This window comes from Pseudorca crassidens, chromosome 17 (assembly GCF_039906515.1).
Source record: "Pseudorca crassidens isolate mPseCra1 chromosome 17, mPseCra1.hap1, whole genome shotgun sequence".
NCBI classification, from domain to species: domain Eukaryota; kingdom Metazoa; phylum Chordata; class Mammalia; order Artiodactyla; family Delphinidae; genus Pseudorca; species Pseudorca crassidens.
Genome location: NC_090312.1, coordinates 19,614,958 through 19,638,831, shown reverse-complemented (window position 1 = coordinate 19,638,831; position 23,874 = coordinate 19,614,958). Strand labels below are relative to the sequence as shown.

Here is a 23,874-nt window from a genome sequence, read left to right as displayed (position 1 = left end):
AATAATAAAAATTCTTCAGATATTTTTGGCCAAAGGCCAAAGAGGGTAACAGAACAAGCATTAGCATGTACTTCTCTGCCTTCTTAAAGAAAATGAAAGTTATCAAACCATTTGGTTTTCCCACTTCCTCTGACTGAATTCTGCCTATCCATTCATTGTACCTTCTTCACATCTGGCATCAACTTAATTATAAGACCACTTTATACTCTTGGTTCAAGGTACCTATGTTTGTGCTTTGCTCTGGCAGTGCTGCTTCCCTTATACCCAAGTCTGCCCATACTGTCTGCCTCTAAGGAAAGAGGTGCCCATAGCCAGGACCATACTGCTCAATTCTTTCTCTTTTTTTTTTGATTGATTGATTTGATTGATTGATTTATGGCTGCGTTGGGTCTTCGTTGCTGTGCGCGGGCTTTCTCTAGTTGCAGCAACCGAGGGCTACTCTTCATTGCGGTGCCTGGGCTTCTCACTGTGGTGGCTTCTCTTGCTGCAGAGCACGGGCTCTAGGCACGCAGGCTTCAGCAGTTGTGGCTTGCGGGCTCTAGAGCGCAGGCTCAGAAGTTGTCGCGCACGGGCTCAGCTTCTCTGCGGCATGTGGGATCTTCCCGGAACAGGGCTCAAACCCGGGTCCCCTGCATTGGCAGGCGGATCCTTAACCACTGTGCCACCAGGGAAGCCCCAATACTGCTCAATTCTTAAAAGTCCACATTCTTTTATTACCAATCCCATGCATAATTATCAGTGAGATTCTAAGACCTCAAGTTTAATTACTTATTTTTTAGTTTCTTAAGTGGAAAGGCAATGACACCTTTCATTCATTTATTCTTATGTTTATCCATTCATTCATTCGTTCATTAAAACATTTTGTCTATCATGTTCCAGATACTATCCTTTAATGAAACTATGTCTTAGGAAAATTACAAATCAAGAGGCCTTACCCTCCACCCTTTCCCCTCCAGAAAGAAAGAAAAAGACACCAAGACTTACATACTATATATTATAATCATAAGTTATAGTCTTAAGGGAATTTTGTCTATTTCTTCAAATTCACCTCAAGTTTAAAAAAGAAAATAAAGTGTTGTATTTCTCACATCTTTCAAGTAAATTAGTACAAATCTAGGAACTAACAGGAAAATCCCTATAGCATCATCACTATTGTAGAGGACCATTATTTTACCTTAAGTATTACCAATTGCACTGAATACTGACATCAGAATTCTAACTATAGTTCTCTGTACACTGAAGTCCTTGTATCTACAGTATTTATTTAGTTCTTTAAGAAACTGATGTTATCAAAATTCTTACCTTATTCTTATTGCATATTACAAAATTAACTCTATTGATATACTGAGGACACGGCCAAAAATTTAGGATGAAATTTATACTGATTACTTTTCTTTAAATATATATAATAGTGTCTGTTAATTATCTGCAGTTAGGACAAAGTTCAACTTACACTGCAGGAAAAGAAAATAAAAATAAACTTTCCTGATTCTTCTCAGTAGTTGTAAACTTTGAAATTACTCACCAAGACATTCTGGATATGAAACATCCAAAAAACTGCTGGGCCAAGGACTGGGCTAAACACCTTCTAGTCAAAGGTGTCTCATCTATAATCATGGCACTGTGTAACAGATTTGTGCTGGAATTTAAAAGAAGAGACAGCTCATTATAACCAAGAATAAATAATTATTCAATCAAAATAAAATAATCACACTTTTAAAATAACAGAATTCAATTAACACATAAAAGAGAAAAACCAGAATACTGTCCCCAACAGCTTTTACAATTTTAGTTGAAATTCATAATCTTAATAACTTTTGTTTAAAGCAAGGACTGTAATGTTTCCCACTTATTTCCATGAAAAATATAAATACCCTTTTAGGAGGGTAGGGGGTTGTAGCATCAATCAGAAACTGATATGTTAAGCAGAGACTAATCTTTTTATGAAGGGTTCTTCTAATTTCAAAAATCTTTTCCTAATAATACTTTAATGTTTTGTGCTATATTATTTACTTTCAAATGCACTGACCCATCAGATTGTCTAAACAACTCGGAAGAATGCAAGAACACTATTACTATGTCCATTTTACAGAAGAGAAAATAGACCCCCCCAAAAAAATGACTGACCCTGAGACATACAACTTCTAAATTTGGCACTTTTCAAGGAATGAAAGAAGGGAGGGAGGTAAAGAGGGTAAAAGAAAAAAGAAATAAAACTTTCTTTTTTTTTTTTGCATACAAATTTCTGATGATATCAATAAATTTTTAAATAGTGCTAGGACAAAAACCTCACTAGATACCCATATAGTAACTTGCATCATTTTTGTTTTTAATGCATAAGCCAAAAAGAGACTAAAACACATATGTAAAAATTAGTATCAGTTAATTCTGGATAAAGATACTATGAATCTTTTGGGTTATTTTGAAATGTTCCTCTTTATGCTTTTCTACATTTTTCAATTTTGAAAACACTGGATTTTCTACAAAGCCAACCATAACTAAATTGAAGGGAAAAGGTTCAAACTGCATCTTAAAATTGATCACAGGGGCTTCCCTGGTGGTGCAGTGGTTAAGGATCTGCCTGCCAATGCAGGGGACCCGGGTTCAAGCCCTGGTCTGGGAAGATCCTACATGTCGCGGAGCAACTAAGCCCGTGTGCCACAACTACTGAGCCTATGCTCTAGAGCCCGCGAGCCACAACTACTGAAGCCCGTGCACCTAGAGCCCATGCTCTGCAACAAGAGAAGCCACCACAATGAGAAGCCTGCACACCACAACGAAGAGTAGCCTCCGCTCCCACAACTAGAGAAAGCCCGCGCACAGCAACAAAGACCCAACGCAGCCAAAAATAAATAAATTAAATAAATAAATAATTTTAAAAATTGATCACAAAATAAATAACCTATCTTCACATCATTAACCTAATTTAGGCCTTTTGAATTTGGATACAAACCTAAAAATGCTCATGGAAGCATAAGCAGCCACTTCAACATAAGCCTCATCGATGAATACAGTCTTAAAACAAGAATATGGGTATCGACATGTAAGGATTTCTTCATAAAATTCAAAAACTTCATGAAGATACGACGTGGTATGTTTAAGCAATGGAAGAAGCTGAGGTAAACAAAAATGAGTAACCTAAAAATAAAAAGCAGGGAACAAGATCATTAAATAAAAGAGTTAACTGAAATCTTAAATTTCCTAAATATCTCAGTTATAAATGAAGCTGCATATAAATCCCTCCCCCCCACCTTTTTTTTTTTTAACAAATCCATGGCACTGAGAGAAAATACTGGTATGAAATTAGTGACTATTTACTATGCTTACAAAATATTCATTACACTTAAGACTTAAATTCATGATGGATTATAAGTCTGAAATGCTTAGACCCAATGAAAATAATAACTTTGGTTCCAAATTGAAGTTTCTTTTGCATATGCATACAAAACAATCTAAATTTCCAAGGTTTATTGTAAACCTGCCTTTGATTCATAAATATCTAACCTAGTGAATACTGCACATCATAGTACTATCTTAAATAATTAACAGTTATTATACTATCTTCAGTACATATAAAAAACAATATGAAAACTGCAAGGAAGCTTACTGGTAGTGAGGAGATAAGAAATATCAGCAACAGAAATAATTACATCTTACATTACATCCCACTTTGGACACAGACACTCAAATATCACATACTGTCTCACTGTCTCTTATTATGATTCTGTGCCAAATGAACAACATCAATAATGACATATCACTCTGACTAGAATGACTCAGCAAGGTTTCATGAAGACTACATTTGTGCTAATCTTTATGAATTGAACAAAAGTTTCATAGGTAAGGAGAGGAGGAAAAGAGGACATCCCAAACAGTCAAAGACGGGAAAAAATATGGTCTGGTCAGAAAAAAATCTAAGTAAACTATATTGAATATAACAACCATAAATAGAAAAGTAATGAGGAAAAAGCTAGAAAGGAATATTAGGGTCAAATTCTAGAAGCTCTTGAAAGCCATGCTAAAGAAATTTGATTACTGCAGGATATGGAGGCAAGGAAAGTTTTTAATATACAATAAAAAAACTATCCTTCTGACAACATTATAAAAGAACAGATTAGAGACTACCATAAGTGAACGGTGAGCATTTATTTAACATTAGTGGTCAGGACCCAAACTGCATGTCATTATATATTTCAGATAAAGAAACCTTTTCTCTCTAGTGATAGTTCTAACAGTTGAAAGAACAATTAAGAAAAACTTAGTATTTAATTAATATTCTTCTGATTAGGCATGAAAGAGTGGGAGGGAAAGAAGCAAGAAGCTATGATTTACCTCATGCATATATGGATCTACAAGTATTTCAAAAGGTCCAATGGCCAAGGAGATATTCGACGCAGCTGTTGGAATGGTAAGCATGTAATGGAAGGTTTTCTTCCTCATATCATGGGTATACACTGTCTCCACCAAATCTCCATTGGAAACAGCCACCATTGCAGCATCCACTGTAAATTCTAATTTCCATGTACATAATTCAGAGTATGAATCAACACATGGGAACCAAAATCTAGAAAAAAGATCAACAGTGCAGAAAACATGTTGAAAGTATAACCTACATTGTTTCTGCCACATATAAGTTATTTTAACATTTACAGAACATGCACAAGAAGAAATTTTAGCTATCTGCCCACTGATGTTTTTTACTGAGCAACCTGAAAGAATGTGATTAAAGATAAAGTTCTGTCTCCAAATATTATTGGCAATATTAATAAAATATATCATGTAGTACCCTCCAGTTTAAACCCTGAAAAGAGGTAAGCAATTCTTAGTTTCCAATTTTTTAATTAAAAATAATTTTTACTTGTATATTCATAGTCAGTTTTTACGTAGCATTCATTTTTGGAAACTAAAAATGCTTACAAAAAAGTTTTTAAAAGTACAATATTCAGAATCTATTCCATAATGTCAGGAAACTGCTTTTCTGGAGTATGTGATGCATTGCATAAATTCAAACAATGCTGGTAAAGCCAGACATAAAATTTCTATTCAATGTTCTATTCAGATCAGGTTTTACTATGTGCCAGGGTCTGTATTTGTTACTGAAACACAGAGAAACATAAGACATCATCCCTGGCTTGGAGGAGTTAATAATCTGAGGAGACTACACATAACATAATATTTCAATAACATGGTTAACTGCAGAGCTATGAGAATGAACTACAATTACATGCAACAATAAAGGTACATCTCACTACCACAATGTTACACAAGAAAGGCAGATATAAAGAGCATAAGGCATATGCTTCCATTTAATAAAGTTCAAAGATAGGTGTAATCAATCTACAGTATTTTAGATATCAGGATGGTGGTTGCCCTAGGGCAGGAGGCTATCAGGTGGGCAAGAGTGAATGGAGGTGGGTAGAAGGGGTACTCTGCGATGCTGGTAATGATAATGTTCTTTTTCTTGATGTGAGTGTGAATTACACGAGTTTGTTCACTTGTGAAAATGTATTGAGCTTTCTATTTACAATTCGTGTAATTTTCTGTATGTTTTACTTCAATACGAAAGTTTAAAAAATGAAAGAATTGAGACAACTTTAGAACAGTAGACTTGAAAAGGAAAGGAGGGAAGACAGGATTGAAGAGGAACAAGATTCAGAAGAGGTTCAAGTAGTTGGGGATCAAGCTCATACTTCTCATTTTACACTAAATACATGTATTGCATATTCATAGAAAAAAATGCAATTGAAAAAATGAAATCAACTGAAATACGTAAGAATTAGTAATCTACCTTGTGGAATTTTGATACCCACAAGAGAAAACATGAGCACCTCTCTCTGCCATACTTCCCTCTACACTGGGTACCACAAAATGAAGACCTCCTTTTGGCTGATCCAAAGAAAAATTGATGTGTATCTTTAGCACCTTTAATTCTGCAACAAATAAATACATACATACATTGATATATAAAAATATAATTAGGTAACAGTGGTCGATATAATAAGGGCAAAGACTTGCACTGAACATAAAGTGGGAATCAAAGGCTGAGCTTTACATAAAAGATCACACTACTTAACCTAGTTTAGGCTTTTACCATCTCTTTGCCTATAAGGAACTCAACAGTCTGCTTCCACTGGTGTTCTTACCTCCACTCAATTCTAGTCACTGCTACTTGTGTTCTCCCAAAATACTGGTCAGACCACATCCCCCTCTCAACATTTCTGACAATGCTATACTGCCTAAAGAAAAGAGTTTAAAACTACCACATAGCTAAGGCCTTCCAGATCCAATTCAAAACTTACTTTTCAAGTTTGTTCTCTTAGTACATTCTCGCACAGATTGTTAACCCTACTTGTGACTTTAAGGAGTACGGAGTGGGGTAGGAGGGAAGGACTATCCGAAAATTTACATCATGCAGCATTATTTACTATGTTTGATTTCTAAGTAATAAATACGTGTTGCTTCCGTAAGATTAAAGAAAGATGTTCCTTTTAATTTCCCTCAAAACATTAAACCATATGGATTTTCTCCAACCCGTGAACATGTAGCGATGACCTTCCACGCCTGCACCCTAAACTAGGCAACCCCCCTGCAAGGTAAACCCCTCCCCCCACCATATACACATACAAACTATCCAAAAAGAGCAAAAACAAAACAAAGTCTTTTACCTCCTTATCTTGATTAATTTTATAAAGCAAAATAAAGGTAGGCAGAAGGTTATGAATGATAATTATAATGGCTGTAACTTTATACAAGGAAATAAAGAAGATTCAGAAATAATAAGACAAAGTAAAAGTATGCAGAGTGGGTGTTAGCAGCCCTACATTCTAGCCTTGGCTCTACTACTAATTAGTGACATCCAGCAGGTCACTTACTCTCTTTAAACCTCAGATTAATCTTCCATAAAAGGAAAGAATTGAATCAGATGACTTTTTAGGATCCTTCCTTTTATAAAATGCTGTAATTCTGAACTGAGTTAATACTGTGTGGGTTCTCAAATCTTGACAAATTGTTCCAACCATCTAATTTTTGTTTTATAACTTTCGCTTTAAAAGCAACAGTGAAATGAGTTGCTTTTTGTCATAGCCCTTGATTGCTATTTTCCTGTTAGCCAATTATCTTTAAGGAAAAAAAGAGCTTCCGACTCCTGTGTTTTTCAACTGATTAATTTATAATTTAGGTACCATTAATTTTCATGAAAAGTTTCTAGTCACTGAATCCAACATGATTTTACTGTATACTCAACATGTTCTTGGTATTTTACCATCAACGTGCTTCCATAATTCTGATGGAACCTTAATGCAAAGTTCTCCATTTCCTGCATCAGGATCCACAGCACTAACCGCAGCTGCGTAAGCATTGGAAAAATAATTGAGATTTCTCCTGGGGGAAAAAAAAAGAGAAAGCCAGCTTTAACAATAAGCCATATATTTCACCAAGCATTTTCTTAAATACTTGGCACCATTTGTCTGTAACCATTATATCATCTTACATAACTCATAGGAATGCTCTTTAGCCAAGTAACTGTTGCTCTATTTCCCAAGACTGAAACTATTAAACTATAAATGCGGGCTTCCCTGGTGGCGCAGTGGTTGAGAGTCCGCCTGCCAATGCAGGGGACACGGGTTCGTGCCCCGGTCCGGGAAGATCCCACATGCCGCGGAGCGGCTGGGCCCATGAGCCATGGCCGCTGAGCCTGCACGCCCAGAGCCTGTGCTCCGCAACGGGAGAGACCACAACAGTGAGATGCCCACATACTGCAAAAAAAGAAAAGAAAAACAAAAAAAAAACTATAAATGCAATGGCATATATAGTCTACTCGCCAATGCTATGTGATCATTATGACTATCACATCCTTCATTAATTTTAGAATGCCAAAGCCACTACACTTTCCTAATACAAATGTAAAGAATATACGTAGAATTGAAAAAATAATTATTCTTTATCAATCTGGCAAAAATTTGAATGGATTCAACAAGCTTTATAATCTGATAGAAATTAAGGTGTTTAAAACAAATCAGAATGGGAATTAATTCCTCAAAATTTAATACTGCTCCCCTCCACTCCCCAGTACATGACAATGTAACCTTAATGAAGGAGAGGAACTTTCGGATGGTTCACTGTTATATCCCCTAAATGCCAGGGGACACTCAAAAAATATTTGTTCAATAGGTACTTGGCCTTATTTCCTACTGAATGAAAACAATACACAGAAGCCTTATGAAAATATGAAAATACTGTTCTCATATGATTTTCTAATTTTATTCCATAAAAATAACTCATATATATATATATATGTATATACATACACACACATATCGCATTTCCTCACTGAAATCAGTTAAAGTAATATGGAAGAAGTGGAAGAAAGAAAAAAGACAAGGAATGGCAAGAGCGAGAAAACAAGATTAGACACAATACTGTGAGCCACATTCTTGCTGTGCACCTTTATGTCTATCATCTTGCCATTAGATAACTCCATAAAGTCAAGTCAGTGATATTTCACTAGCTTAATAAATTTTTAACCTAGTTAAAAGACAAGTTTCATATACTCTACAGAGTAATTATAGGGAAAATAAAAGAGGAAAAGCCATGAAAGAAAACATTAAACTTACACACTGTCAATATGATGGAGGCCATTCCTCCCCCATCTCCAACTCTCTCCTAACTAGTAAGGATGTAATATTAACTATGACTTTTAACAACTACAAAACACAAGGTTCTAAAAGTAGTTAAGCAGACTTCTCAATAATTTTAACACTTTCTTTCTCTTAGGTAAATATGTAAAATAAAGGTATTAAAAACTCCAGGACCACAATAAAAAAACAAATGACTGTTTTTTCACATACCATCTTTTTTTTTTTTAATTATCATACAGTAAAAGTAACTTTTTTCCTTTGGTATATAATTCTATAAATTTTAACATGTGCAACCATCACCACAATCAGGATATAGAACAGTTCTGCCATCCACAAAGCCCCTTGTGCAATGCCCTGTGTCAAATAAATGGAATCATACAGAATGCAACCTTTTGAGGCTGGCTTATCTCACTCAGTATGTCTTTGAAATTCATCTAAGGTGTTACATGTATCTATTGTTTGTCCCTTTTTATAATGAATAGTATTACATTGAATAGACTGTACCACAGATTGTTTATTCGTTCGTCCACTGAAAGACATCTGGGTTGCTTCCAGCTTTTGGCTATCAGGAATAAAGCTGCTACAAATAACTGTGTAACAGTTTTTATGTGAATTTAATGTTCATTTCTGTAGTACAAACACCCAAGAGTGGGACTGCTGAGTCATATGGTAAACATAAGTTTAGCTTTATAAGAATCTGCTAAACTGTTTTCCAGAATAGCTATACCATTCTGCATTCTCATCAGCAATATATGAACATGCCAGTTGCTCTGCATCCTTACCAGTACTTAGTTAACATACTATCTAATTTTAAAAACTACTTTGTACATTTACAGGTTGCAATTTCTTTTCAGTAAGGTTTCAAAAACATGAAATCTGAAAGGTAGCTGAAGAACTTGTAATATCCCCCAGTTATCTGTGAAATTCAAAAATAAAAAAATCTTTGTTACACAAAAGGCCAAATTTAAACATTACATATTAAACCACTCATTTTTTTTTAATGGAAAATTATTCTCAATCTCCTTATTTCCTGAGAAAAGGTAAAGTGGTTCAAATAAAATGGTGAGTCATTATAAATGGAATCTATTGGAAAGTCAGTTATGAGGAACAATCTTCTCATGGCTTGGATTTCAGTGTTTCCTTTCATAATATGAATCAAAAATGTTTCCTTTCATAATAACCTAATAAAAGCCAAAAATTACAAGACAAGATTATAAATGTTTTCAATTTTCAGAATAATAATGATTGCAAAATATTAATATGCCCCTGCCCTATAACCACCACCCATTCTTCCTTAAGGAAACAAAGCTTAAAGATGAGTAATGTTGTAGGGGATACTTAAAAACTAGTAAATTAAGGTAATCAAAAGAATTTTCTCCAAGAACCTATTATAAACATCTATATTAAATTAAAATAATCTGTTAATTCTTTATCAGATAAAGAACGTGTGCTTCTTAAGACTGTGTGTGCAGATTTTGCAAAACTTAAGATTTAATTATTTGTAAACTTTTTCTCCGTTTAAAAACATTTCATGGAAGCACAATATACATCAGAAATATATATATACACTCTAAGTATACAGTTCGATGAATTTTCACAAAACCAAAGTAACCAGCATGCAGAGCAAGAACAGAACTTTACCAGCCTCCCAGAAGCCCTCTTGTAATCACTAACCTAGCCCTGCTTCCTACCACCAAGGGTAACCTATTATTGACATCTAATGAGATAGATTAACAACTTAATACACATTCTTTTGTGTCTGACCTGTTTTATTCAACATTAAGTTTGTGAAATCCATCCATATCATTGCATCTAGCTGTTGGTCATTCAGTCTCATTACTTTTAGAATTCCAACAGTGTAAGAATATACCACAATCTACCATTCTACCATTGATGGGTTTTCAGGTAATTTACAGTTTTGACTATTACAAATGCTGCTGTGAACAGTTCTGCACTTTTTTCTTGGTGAACATATTGGATATACACGTAGGAGTGAGACCACCAATCATAGACTATGTATACTTTCGATCTCAATTTACATTTCTATTAGCTGTGTTTGAGAGTTCTGCTCTATATCCTTGTCACACTCAGTTTTTTCTTCTGTCTTATAATTCACATACAGAATAAAATAAATAAATAAATAAGTAAAAGCCAACAGAAAAATCCATTTTCCAGAAATGGAACCAATATCAAAATTAATAAAAATGACTTTTCAAAAATAATTGAAACAACATTTGATAATGATGCCATGAAATAAGGTTGCTTAGAGAAAATTCTACCTTAACAAGTTTTTCTATGAAAAAGCCTATGGTATTTCACTGATAACAAGCTCAAACGTGAATCAATTACTTTAAAGTAGCTATTTGTGAAAAGCTAATGAATTTCAAGCCACTAGAAACAATGAGTATAGATAAGAACAAAATGGCTTTACTGCTATGCATGTGTGATTACAAGTCCAAATAAGAAGAACCCTATCTAGTTCTAGGGTTACCACATTCAAGAAAACACAATGCCAAACCAGAGAGTATTCAGAGCAGGGCAAAGAGAAAGGTTAACAAATTTGGAAAGAGTTTTAAATGAGGAATAGTTGAAAGTATTGAGATACTACAGACTGGAAAAGAAAACTTACAGGAAAATAATTTTTAACTAGCATAAGTTTGTGAACATTATAGCAAAACAGACTGTGGCTCGATGTAATAAAGAACTTCCTAGCATTCAGAAATGAAAGGGGTGCTTTAAAATATAATAAGCTCTCCTGAGCTGGACATATTCAAGCAGAAGGTAGAATAATATAGGAAAAATTCCTGCTGAAGTTTTGACTAAACAAACCCCAAAGTTCTTCCAATTATGACAACTCAATTCCAAGCAATACTACTAAAACAACTGCCAGTGAGGCACTGTGGGCTGAGTTAAAATATAAAACTAGTATCCATATTACTTAACCATAATCAAAAAAGGAATCAACCACTTCTACCATATGATATCAGTAAAATAACATTTAAAATCCCTTTGTAGACGTCTGTATTAAAATAAAGGACCTAGAAAATCTTTTTCTAAAAGAAGCAATTTAAAAAATCAATTCTAGTCACTCTAAAAATTGCTCCAATCACTCAAAGTTACTTCATTTATATCTTAAGTTAGCTTCATTTCTACTGCCACTCCTTAATGGAAATGAAGACAGGAGACAGGAATTAAACTGATTCTTGAAACTCAGGAAAGTGGAGACTTTTCAAGTAAAATAAAAAAGGTCTTCTCAAAGCAGCAAAGCCTATCCAGGGAAGGAAAAGAAACAAGGAGGAAAGATATGTCAGCCACTGTAGGCTACTCATGCACAGAAACAGTCTCTCTGGTAAAATCTACATTTACTTTATTCTAAGAAGAGAGAACTATAGCAAAAAAAAAAAAAAAAGAAAAAAGAAAAACAGAAAAACCACCAAAGAGACATAGCTTCTATGGAGGCAAACTATACCTACAATATGTAAGATTCAAACAGAAAATATATTTAGAGAAACTTCAAGTGCTTAAATTATTTTCCTGGCAGACAATAAGCTAGAGAGAGAGACAGAGAGACAGAGACAGAGACATGGAGAGAAAGAGAAGCCTTATAGATGTTACATAACCAACAGGTATTTTATTTGCTAGTACAGGTAATTTAACAACTCAGCTAACGTTTAGTTGGATCAAATAGGTAGAAATGCCTCTTAGTCCCTTATCTTAATGTTTCCCTTCCTTACATTCCCCCTGCAGTTTAAAGGTGCTGAATCTCAACCAAGGTAAGCACACTCTTGCCATTAAAAATAGGAAGGCCTGGCACCTTAACTTTAAAACAAATAAGGAGAAAGTGTGATGAAGTAGCATATTACTTCTTTGAATGTTAGGACATTCTTGTACATATTCAAGACCAAATTTAACCACTGAGTTTTAAGTTTAACTTTCAAATCAAATCTGCTACATTTAATTTGTTTCAGCTTTAGCAGAAATTTTACTGCTTCATTAGAGAAAGAAAGTTACTTTAGAAACAAGAAAAGTAACAGAAGTATCTAGGGACATGCTAAAGACCTTAACTATCTGCCTTTGCCAAAGTTCTCTTTAAAAATAAATAACATCATTCACACGAGATACCTTTCACATCTAACTGCTAAGCAGCATTTCTTCTGAATAACTGGTAGGTTTCTGTCTTTTGCCTTACAAATCTTATAAACAATGGTGTTTCCCTCTTTCGTATGGCAACCAGAAATATCAAAACCAAATCTACAGTTTTCCTCTAGTAACTTAACAGTGTGGTACCCACCATCCTATACTTTTTTACCCTTTGGGCTAATTTCATTAGCTACTTTAAAAAACTGTTGTCTAATAAAATTCTAAAACCACTCTCAAATCCTCTTTTGAACAAGTCAGAGAATAAACAAACACCGGCAAAAATAACTGTCATCTCTCTTAAAAAGTAATCAGGATTCTAGAGCCAGGCAGAAAATACTAAGTGACCATGGCTAAGAGAGCTCTGGTGCTACCTGAAAAGTTTAAATATATTCTATTGTTCCCAATTTCCTAACCTAACCTTCGATACTATTCTCCTTTATGACTTCCTTTTCTTTCTTTATAATACTAAAAGTGATGAGGTATCTTCCCTATCACTAGAGAAAAGTTTTAGGGGATATCATCACCTCAAAATTAACATAGCAAAGCTTGCTTTCTCAACAGATTTGAAGTCCACTGTTGCTGTCATTGCACTGTCACAGATCCTCTTCTTTGAGACCTGAGCGGCCACAACTGGTAAAGCAGCTGTGCAAACACTGTTTTGTGACTGGCAGATGGAGAAGCTTCTTACCCTGTCATCAATGCAGAGTTCTAGGCTCGACAGGGTGGCTATTTTGGCCTCTGGCAAGGTAATGGCTCCCCTACCTGCTCTTTTACACATGACTTTTCCATCCATTAGTGGTACATACTTACTGCTCCAAAGGCAAATGATTGCTTTTTTCTGGGGGAAAGAGGATGCAGATGATTTTGTAATAAGTCTTTTCATGTCAGTTCCACAAGTGTGGCTGTAAAAGCATGTAATTTCAACCACTCACCTTTATAGAATGGGAAGTCACATGAGCAATTCAGAGACTCCCTGAATTTTCCCAACACCGTTTTCTCTTCTGAGTTTCAAAGATTTTAAACCAATGATTATTGGGATGATAAATATGTCTATTGATAAGTGTCCTTTCTCAACCCTCCCAATCCCTTAAAGCAGTGGTTCCTGCTCAAGCTTTACCTTTTATCAGAATCACCTGGCAGGCTAGTTGAAACACAAATTGCAAGACCCTATCCCCAGTTTCTGAACCAGTAGGTGTGGGGTACTGCTTGGAAATCTGCATTTCTAACAAGTTCCCAGGTGATGCTGATGCTGCTTGTCTAGGTGTTACACTTTGAGAACTGCTGCCATAGTCAAATATTATACATACAGACTAGTTAAAATATCACCTTGACTAAACAGAGTTTACAGTTTGGGGCATTCTAACCCAAAATACTAAGAATCACAGAAATGATATAATGCAATGCTATCAAAACGGAAAAAACAAGTGCCTCCAAATGTAGTTGACAGTATTTAAATCAGTACAAATCTTCCCAGGGCACAATCAAGTGAAATGCTAAAAAGAGCCATAAAAGAATAATAAGTAATCCTATTTTCCTAAGGAAATAATTCAAAGTAAAAGAAAAAAAAAGATCTAGAAAATAATCATGTAATCCACAGTATACTGAATAAATGGAATATTACCTGACCATAAAAACAATAAAAAAACGAAGCCTATCATATTATACGTGGAAAGGTGAAAACAAAGTATTTAAATGAAAAATGCAGAACATAAAGCTGATCACAAAGATATAAGTTTACTGATAAAAATCAGAAGAAGCCTCAACAGATGCAATATTTAAGGTGAAGGAATGAGATATTTCAGACTATTTTTATATGATATTCGAAAGCTGTCAAATATTTTATAGAATATTTTAAAGTAGTTTCTGATCTACAGATTACAGTATCATCTAATTCACTGAAGATTACATTAATATCTATGAAACTAATATTTTTTTAAAACTTTAAAAGTAGAAAAATGGCTAAGAAAATGTATTTAAAGTTCTCTGATAGTACTTCTTTAAAACTGCAGTCTGAAGAAAGGAAACTTAGTAACTTACTATGTTCGCCAGAGCTAGTAAAATTTTTTGAACCAAATGTGTGTAGTGGTAGAAGCAACAGAAATTATAATTAGAAAAAATAAATTGGGAACCAAAATCTAATAATAATCTAAGAAAAATCTGTTGAAAAAAATTAATCCAATCAATGAAAAAAAAAACTGTTAGAAATATCGACTTTTAAAGTATGTAACTTACTGTTTTGATTCATTGTGACAAACTTCCAAGGTTGGATCATTATAAATAAAAGCAGCTTCTAAATCGTTGATCCTTACTCGGTATATTCTACACTGTTTGCTGTTCAACTTGATTCTATTTAAGTTTGCCACTGTGGGAAATATAGTCAGTTCCACAAATCCCTGTAAAGATAAAGAATAATAATTTCATTAAAATGAACACAGGTATGTTTTAGAACATATTTCTTTGATTTCTACTTCTTATACACATACTACAATCCAGAGACAGAATCCCAAATAGCTACACACATACAATCTCTCCAAGGATCCTCACTTCAAGTATGGCTGTCCTAGTGACTGAATGGGTCTGAATTATGTTACTTTATCATCCTGGTGGTTCACATTCACTATCAGTGAAAAGTACACCATCTGCTAGAAAAGAAAATAAAAGGACTACTCACAAATATAAGAATTTATAGACAGACTGGAATCCAAACAGAAAGGAAGGGAAAAAAAAAAAACAACAGAGCAAAAAGAGAATCAAAACCACTTCAGTGAGTAAAAGAACAAGGCCCCTCAAAATAGGGTAAAAAACCATACCACCAAAGCTAACAAGTATGAGCCTCTGCTCATGGGAGGTAAATCAGGATGTGAGGTGGCAAGAGTTACAAGAAACATTTAGGCAAGTAGGGAAAAATCGACTGCCACCTCCAAGAGCAGCAGACACTTCAAAGCACTGCATGATTTCCTACCAAGCAGTCCCAAGGCCATATACAGTTCTACCACCTTAGCTGTGTGGCAAGCCATCTATCTGAAGCAGGTACATAAGACATGAGAGACAGCTATATATACCGACTGTCCACCACCCTCTTGCATTGAATCAAATGGGAAAGATGGACCATTGAAACAATGAATGTATGTCAAGTGAGTTTAATATTCTGGGTTGGAAACATAAAATATGGAGGACATGAAATAGTAACATTTCAGGGGCTGCAACAGGAATATCTAAGATGAAATTCAGGCAATAACCGTACAGAAGTAGATTATAACAACTGCAATGGCTACTATTTAATGAGCCCTACTATATGCCAGACATTACACTACTTTCATATGTTCTAATCCCATTAACAACTTTAAGAGACAAGTACTACTTTATACTTTTTACAGATTAAGAGTTAAGAAAATCATACCAAAAAAAAAAGAAAAAAAAAAAAGAAAATCATACCATTAATAAGTGGAGAACTGAGATTCAAACCCACATCTAAATGATCCCAACTGATTCCCATTATGCCATAATGTCTCTCAGTACAATGCTTTTAAATAACATGCAAGAACATAAGAATATTTTTTAGAGAACATTCAGCCCAACTGCTCAAAAGCCTATTGATTCTACAGCCCTTTTTCCCCCAATTCCCAAATAAGAGAGTCATACATCCTTAAATTAGACCATCTGGACAGATTTATGTGGAAGCAAATAAGAACAGAAAAAAGCAGAAGCAAAAATACTGCTGATGAAGTCTCTGAGTTGAAAGGTGTTAAACTGTGAGCAATTGTATGAAGATCCAAATTCCCTTAATTAGCATACCAGCAATCCAATGACCAATCTACATAAATGAGCTAGGATCAGCTGAAAGACAGCAAGGAGAACCAAGATAATGTCAAAAGTGAAATAGAAAAGATTATGTAAAGTGCTGTCATGAAGTGGTTACAGGAGTGAGACATAAGAATAGGCTTTTGCTTTCTAAACTAAGTTTAACAATAATAAAACAGTGAACGGAGTATACTTCATGAAGATAGGGAAAGCCCAGTCTCCTTGAATCATCAGGTCTCTGACACCACCTACAGCCCTAACCTACACCTGCCTGCAACATACAGGCCCACTGACTGGCCTCCAATCCCTGTCAACCTTGGCTACTAGCATAACTGCAAGCCACCAGGTCACCTAACCTCTCACTTACTCTCTCTTCTTGCTCCTGCTCTCTCCCCACCACCTGACAGCGGACCATCCTCCTAGAGTCCCTACCCCATTTGAAGTAACTCCCCTGTGCTATTCAGCCCTTTCAAAAACTCCTCTACCTGTCAGCCTTAGATGAAACATCTCTTGAATCCCCTTTGAAAAGAAGCTACTTATTCTTTCACTCACTATAAATTAGAAGAAGGGAAAACAGGAAACCTCCTACTTTCCACTATTTCTAGATCATTTATAGGCTTTTATACAGCATATGCTATAAGAGCAAGGGCAGAATAGTGTCACTGTCTTCTTGAGGTAGACTGCCCACATTCAAGTCCAGCTCCACTACTCAGTAAGTATATGATCTTGAGCTAAGTTACTCTAGCTCTCTGTACCTCAGTTTCCTCATCTGTAAAACAAGAATATTGACACTACCTACCTATTGGTGTTATTATAATTGAGCAATTTAATACAAGGAATGCACTTAAAATCATAGCTGGCATCAGTAAATGTTTTTATTATTGTCCTTTTCTACTTCTTTTCCTATGTGTTCAAGCCATACAGGTACACCATCCTCTGTTCCTTTCATTAATGTTGCCCAAACTCCCCAATACTCATTGAAGGTTCATTCTTTACCTTTCTAACCCATCTCAGCCATCACTCTACATGACATGAATGCAGATATAGCTGATCCATGCAGTATCACTGCTTCAAAGTTCCTCGATTTCAATTCCTACAATCTTCCCTGCCATTCCAAGATAGCAATCAAGACCACACTCTGAAAGACACCTCATCACTCCTCAGGACTGCTCTGACGTTGACATTTTAAACTGGAACGTCCACAATGCCCGTACTTCTCTGCCAGTCCTCCTGTTCAACCACATGAAATTCTCCTGTCCCTTGGCCTCCTCCAGTTTCTCACTACAATCCTCCCTGGTATTTTTAGCGCTACATTCTTCCTCATCCACCCAAGATCCTTAACTTGAACCACTCAACTGCCAACTATCAATTCTCTTGCCCTTCTGCTGCACATACCTATCTTTCCCTCCTGTTTAGGAATGATCCTTCCACTACTGCACTAGAGGCCATCCTCTGTAGTATTCTCAGAAATCCTGCTCTATTAATTACCCTCTCCTATAATTACAATCTCTCCTCTTTATAGGACTTTTTTCCATGCCTACAAACATGTTCGACTCTCACTTACCTTTCTTTTAAAATCTTGACATTTATGTCACCTCAAATAAATTAATTTTTGCCCTTTTCCTGGGGTTACTATATCTTGGTTCTGAACTGACACTAATCCCTGGAGTCCCAAAACATTACAGTAGTCCACTAGTCAGACTGGAAGTCTTTGGGGTCTTTTTTGTTTGTTTGTTTGTTTTTGCCTGTGCAGTGCGGCTTGTGGGATCTTAGTTCCCCAACCAGGGACTGAACCCGGGCCCTTGGCAGTGAAAGAGTGAAGTCCTAACCACTGGACTGCCAGGGTATTCCCTAGACTGGCGGCCTTTGGAGGTCAAGTAATAAAGGGGTTCCCACGTCTAACGCAGAGTAGGACTGGAGATTATCTCCCCAGTCCAGAACATACAGTATACATTTTAGTAATTGGCAAATCCCCATATTCATTCTCTGACCTCACTCTCTGAGTGAAGACTACAGTGGAAGGACTAAGTGGACACCACTGGAACACCCATCCCCCTTCTCCAAGGTAGTAAATCAATGCAACTAGACATCTTTGGGGAATTGCAGAGATTAGTGCCACCACAGAGACTTGAATGATGCCTACTACGTATTCATTTAACTCAATTATTTGGCGAGTGCAAAAGTCAAGTAGGTTTTCGAGAATGATAGTGATTTATCGCAAACTTGCCAATCACAACCATGTTTGCAGATGCAGTACTTTGACCGCAGCAAATCAACACAATTCTTGGTAGCTAATATTGCGACTAATTATCAGGCAAATTTTTTTTCCCCCAATTCCTATCAGAAAAAAAAAAAAATCAATCAGAAGCAGGTTGTCTTCCAGATGTCAGAAACCCCTCACTGTCATCTAGTAACTAATAACTCTATCAACTCTCCTGCTCAGTCAAGACATAGTCCAAAAGTCCCCTGATAGCCCAGAGGACAGGACAGCCCAGAGAATTACACTGGCATGTTATATTGACAACATTATGCTATCTGGACCTGGTAAGAAAGGAAGAGTAAGTTCTCTAAATGCCTTAGTAGAAAACACGTGGATAGCAGAGGCTGCGAGTTAAATCCCATGAAAGTTCAGGGGCCTGTCACATCAATAAAGCTTCTAAGGTTCCAGTGGTCTGAGGCACATAAAAATAAACCTTCTAAAGTGAAAGACAAGTTGCTTCACTTTGCACTGCCCACCAAGAGGGGGGGAAAAAGGAGGCACAAAAATTGGTAGGCTTCTTTGGATCCTGAAAGCAATATACACATTTAGGCATACTACTTACTAAGCAACCTATAAGGCTATCAGCTTTGAGAGGGGTCCAGAGCAAGGAAGGGTTCTGCAGTAGGTCCAGGCTGTGGTTCAAGCTGCCCTGCCACTTGGGCATTATGACTCAGCATATCCAACGGTATTGGGAACGTCCACAGCAGACAAAGATACTTTACTGACTCTGGCTTTCTTCAACAGAATGACAGTACACCATCATTCCTGGGGTTTCAGAGGAAACCCAAGACTTCTTCTGCCAACAACTGTTTTCCATTTGCAAAGCAACTACTGGTTTGCTACAAGACCCTGCAGTAGAGACTGCACACATGATCACGGAACTCCCCAAAATTTCATGTAATTTTTGTTACCTAAAATGGCCATTACGAACTCAGTATGTGCAGTAGCTTTCCATTTTTAAATGGAAACAACACCTCTGGACCAGGCCCAAGCAAGTTCACAGGCACAAAGAGCAAACAGCATGAGCAGGTGACTCAGAATCCAACGGGACTTGTTCCCATTGCATCTCCACCGCTCCCTCAATCCACACCCATGGCCTCATGGAGAGGTCCCTATGCTCACTTAAAAGAATAGGACAAAGCACAAGCCTGAATTATGAATAAGTCTGCACAGCATGCCAGCGCAGTTGGAAGTGGATGGTAGCTACCATCAGAACCCACTGAAGTGTGGTCCTGAAAGACAACGGAAGAAAAGCCTACTGTGGGCAGAACGTTGAATACAACTGACTGTACACTGTTTATAGAAGTAGAGATGACCTGAAGTATACATCTACACTGATCCATGGCAACTGCTGGGTTAGCCAGCTGGTTAGGAATATGGAAAGAACAAGACAAGAAAACTGAAAAGAAGAGGACGGTGGGAGAAGTAAATGTAAAAATGAATTTCTCAGAGTAGCTATAATATGAAAATATTTATATCATCACATGAATGACCAACAGAGGCAACCTCAGAGACTGCAGAGGGAGCCCTCAAAAATCAACTGGCAAGATTATCTATCCAGTAGATGTCCAGACTCTTTCCCTAGCCACCCTGCTCAATATACAAAGTGGTCATTGGGGCAAGACCCCAAGGCTATGCATGAACCCAGCAACAAGGTCTTCCCCCAACGAAGCTTGATCTGGCTACCACCAGTGCTGAGTGCTCACCTCCCAACAGCAGAGGGTCAAAATGAGCTTCTAATACGGGACCTTCCCAGGAAGGACCAGTTAGTCACTCAGTAGTAAAATGACTACATTAGACAGCTGGTATCATGGAGGGAGACAGTAATTTGTCCTTATATAAAAATAGACACATATTCTAGATTTTCCTTCCCTATAATATACGTGCAAAAAGCCATACATGTCAACATGCTATCCCATACATGCCTCCATGTGTATAGAAAAGTGTGGCAGTGGGCTCTTACACACAAAATTTACTCGTTTTACCTTTTGTCCTATCATCCAGAGCAGCTGACACGATCAACTACTGAAGGCTCAGTTACAGCACCAATTGAGACCTCCAACAGGATGCCATCTTAAACTAGTGGACAATATATCAGGTCATCTCTTCATAGCCAAAATACATCTGGGAACCAAGGGACAAAAGTTGGAGTGACTATGTTCACCATTCCTCCAAAAAGCCACTGAACAATTTTTGCTTCTTGTCTTCATGACCTCAGGGTCAGTATGTTTGGAGGTCTTAGTAGCTAAGGGAGGAATGCATCCACCTGGGCACAGAGTCATGGTTCTATTAAACTGGAAGCTGAGACTTGACCACTTTGGGCTCCTCATGCCTGAACTAACAGGCAGAGAAAGGGGTCACTGTACTGGCTGGAATGACTAGCAGCAGCTGAGATTCTACTACACAATAAAAGCAAGAATTCCATCTGCAATCCAGGGGATTCACTGGAATGCCTCTTAGGTCCACTTGACCAACAGTCCTAACCAATGGAAAACTGCAACAACTCAATGAAGTCAAAACAAGCAAGGATGTAGATCCTACAGGAATGAACGTCTAGGGCGGACCAAAAGAAATGCTGTCAAAAGGAAAGAGAAAAATGAATGGGTGGAGGAATAAGGAAGCTGTGTATATCAACCCTGACCTTGACACCAGCTAAAGAAAGCAGAGGCTGTAGCAATTAATTTTCACATCCTTTCAACCACTTTTCTTCTACTGTCTTATATGAAAGATACTGGTGATAGCTAATATCTTAGATGGGAATAATGCTGAACTGCCATTTCTTCACACCAATAGATTAGTCCAGGGATCAGCAAACTTTTTTTTAAAGGGCCAGATAGTAAACAGACATAACGGGCCACACAGTTTCTGTCGCAGCTATTCCACTTTGCCATTGTAGCTCCAAAGCAACCATAGACAGTGTATAAATAAGTGGCTGTGGCTGTGATCAAATAAAACTTGACTCACAAAAACGGGAAATTAGCTAATGCCAACGCCTACAATAGCTGATAGGGCTTCATTAAGTTGGGAACACTTTTGTCATAACAAAAGACAAGAGAGGATGATCTGGGGCAAAAGGGGTAGACTGTTCTAGATATTCTCCTTTTGCCCCTCCTAATCTACCCTCTCTGCTTTATTCTGCGCCCCAGGAGTAGCATTAACTAGGCACTAGCCCTCTGGCTGCCTGTTGGGGTGATCAACTGGGAGGCACAAAGAGAAAACTGAAAGCAGAAAATCGAGCTCCGTATATTTATTCCCCCAGGATCCTCCCTGCCAGGCTGAAGGAGGCAGTAGCCCCACTCTTCTATCAAAGACCATAGCTCCTGTAAGCTAAGTCTTTCCTACAGGTACAGTAGGTTCTTGTAACCTCTCTCTTCCTTTGTTCTTTCAGGTTTAGAAGTGATAACTATTTGTCATTGCTAACCTAGGGTGCTCCTCCAACTTTTGTTGGTTTCTCTTAACCCTAAGTAGTCCCTTCATTACTTCCCTCAATTAATCTGTAGAATGTGCCTTCTGGGACCCTAGCCCATAGGCCATCTAACCAATCTTTCCAACGGGAGATGTAAAAATCATCTACAACTCCTTTCTAGCATTCCTAGTTAAGAGTCATCTGCAATTCCTTTCTACCTATCATTGTGCCAGGGGTAGAGGATGTGGAAAGGGGAATGTCTGATTAAAAATGGCTCAATCACTTGCTATCTTCATGCCCTTAAGAAATTTACTTATCCTCCATTCTTTCAGCTGCTTTACTTATAAAAATAAGGATGAAAATAGTATCCATCTAAAAAAAAAATAGCATCTACCTCATGGGGTTACTGTGAAGATTAAGTGAGGTCATACACACAAAACCTTAGAAGATGGTCTTACATGTAGTATGTACATAATAAATGTTCACTATCAGTCAATCATGTCAACTCTATTTCTATGCCATTCTACTAATGATACCTCCATTCAGGGCTAAATCATTTCTACCCTAGATTATTACAGTAACCTTTTAACGAGACTCTTTAATCCTCATAACTTCCATACCCAGTTCACACAACCCAACATACCTAAAGTATCATTCCATGAAGTATAAGGTAAATAATCATATGTAAGGGATTTTGAAAGAGAAGTTCCTTAAATGAGGATATGGGACTTAATAAACCTTTAAGGATCCTTATAAATCTAAGATTCTGTGATTCTAATGAAAAGGTTACATTTTTAAACAGCTCATCTTAAGTAAACAAGTTTGAGAGGGAAGTTGATGTCCTCACTCAAAGAAAACCGGCTCTCACTGAGATTTTGATCTAGTTAATACAGATCTCCCTGAAAGAATAAATTATTTGGGTTATCAAGGACTTTTCCTAGAACAGATATATCAACAATCCATACATCTAAACTGGGGCGGGGCGGGCAGTTTACTAGGTTTTAAACACCTTATCTAGAGCTTCAGTGTAAAGCACTGCCACCTCAACAAGGTCAGCCGAGAATCAGAAAACACAAGTGGCCTCTTAACAGCCAAGTTAAAAAGTCAGTGCACGTACCAACCTTAACTTTTTTCATAGAAAAAATCTCGCTGTGGACTTATTCTTCTTTCATACGCGATTCTAAAATGTTTGGTAATACGGACTTTCATATTCCGCAACAGATTAAAAGAAATAAAACTTTAATCAGGAAACAGGAAGAAAAAGAAAAGAGAGAACTGAGGTGGCAGCCAATACAGCACAGCCATGGCCCTTGGAGTCATATAGACTTCTGAGTTCTAATTATTACCTATTCTCGAAACCAGTTACCTGAACAGAAAAGTTTCTAAGTACTGTAAAGGATGGACTGTTATTGCTTATAACCGCTGAGGATATACTTACCACAACAGATTTTCTCTGGAAGTTTATGTTGTTGATGCAGACGACCTGATGAGTTGTACATTAAAGAATAAAGAAAATGTTTCAGTTATTAAATAATGCGTAACTCTATCCAAGTACAAACAAGAACTGTGTTCTAGGCAGCTCAGAATCACACTTATCTTTCATGCTAAAACCCTACAAATTAGGGTAACTT

General features: G+C 36.8%; 1 protein-coding gene across 6 annotated transcripts in view; it reads right to left on the bottom strand.

Moving 5' to 3' along the window:
• Positions 1–23,874, bottom strand: part of TAF2 (TATA-box binding protein associated factor 2) — an 83,048-nt gene that overhangs the window by 56,686 nt on the left and 2,488 nt on the right. For 4 of the 6 annotated variants that reach the window (XM_067711399.1, XM_067711401.1, XM_067711403.1 and 1 more), the window contains exons 2-8: positions 23,682–23,736; positions 15,009–15,169; positions 7,262–7,380; positions 5,789–5,930; positions 4,333–4,564; positions 2,954–3,138; positions 1,526–1,639 (exon numbers count right to left, since the gene is read on the bottom strand). In XM_067711399.1, the coding sequence (XP_067567500.1) occupies positions 1,526–1,639; positions 2,954–3,138; positions 4,333–4,564; positions 5,789–5,930; positions 7,262–7,380; positions 15,009–15,169; positions 23,682–23,736 (1,008 nt within the window). Of the gene's footprint in view, positions 1–1,525; positions 1,640–2,953; positions 3,139–4,332; positions 4,565–5,788; positions 5,931–7,261; positions 7,381–15,008; positions 15,170–20,822; positions 20,962–23,681; positions 23,737–23,874 lie in introns of those variants that run through there. The other 2 variants (XM_067711402.1, XM_067711405.1) reach the window with 2 other exon arrangements.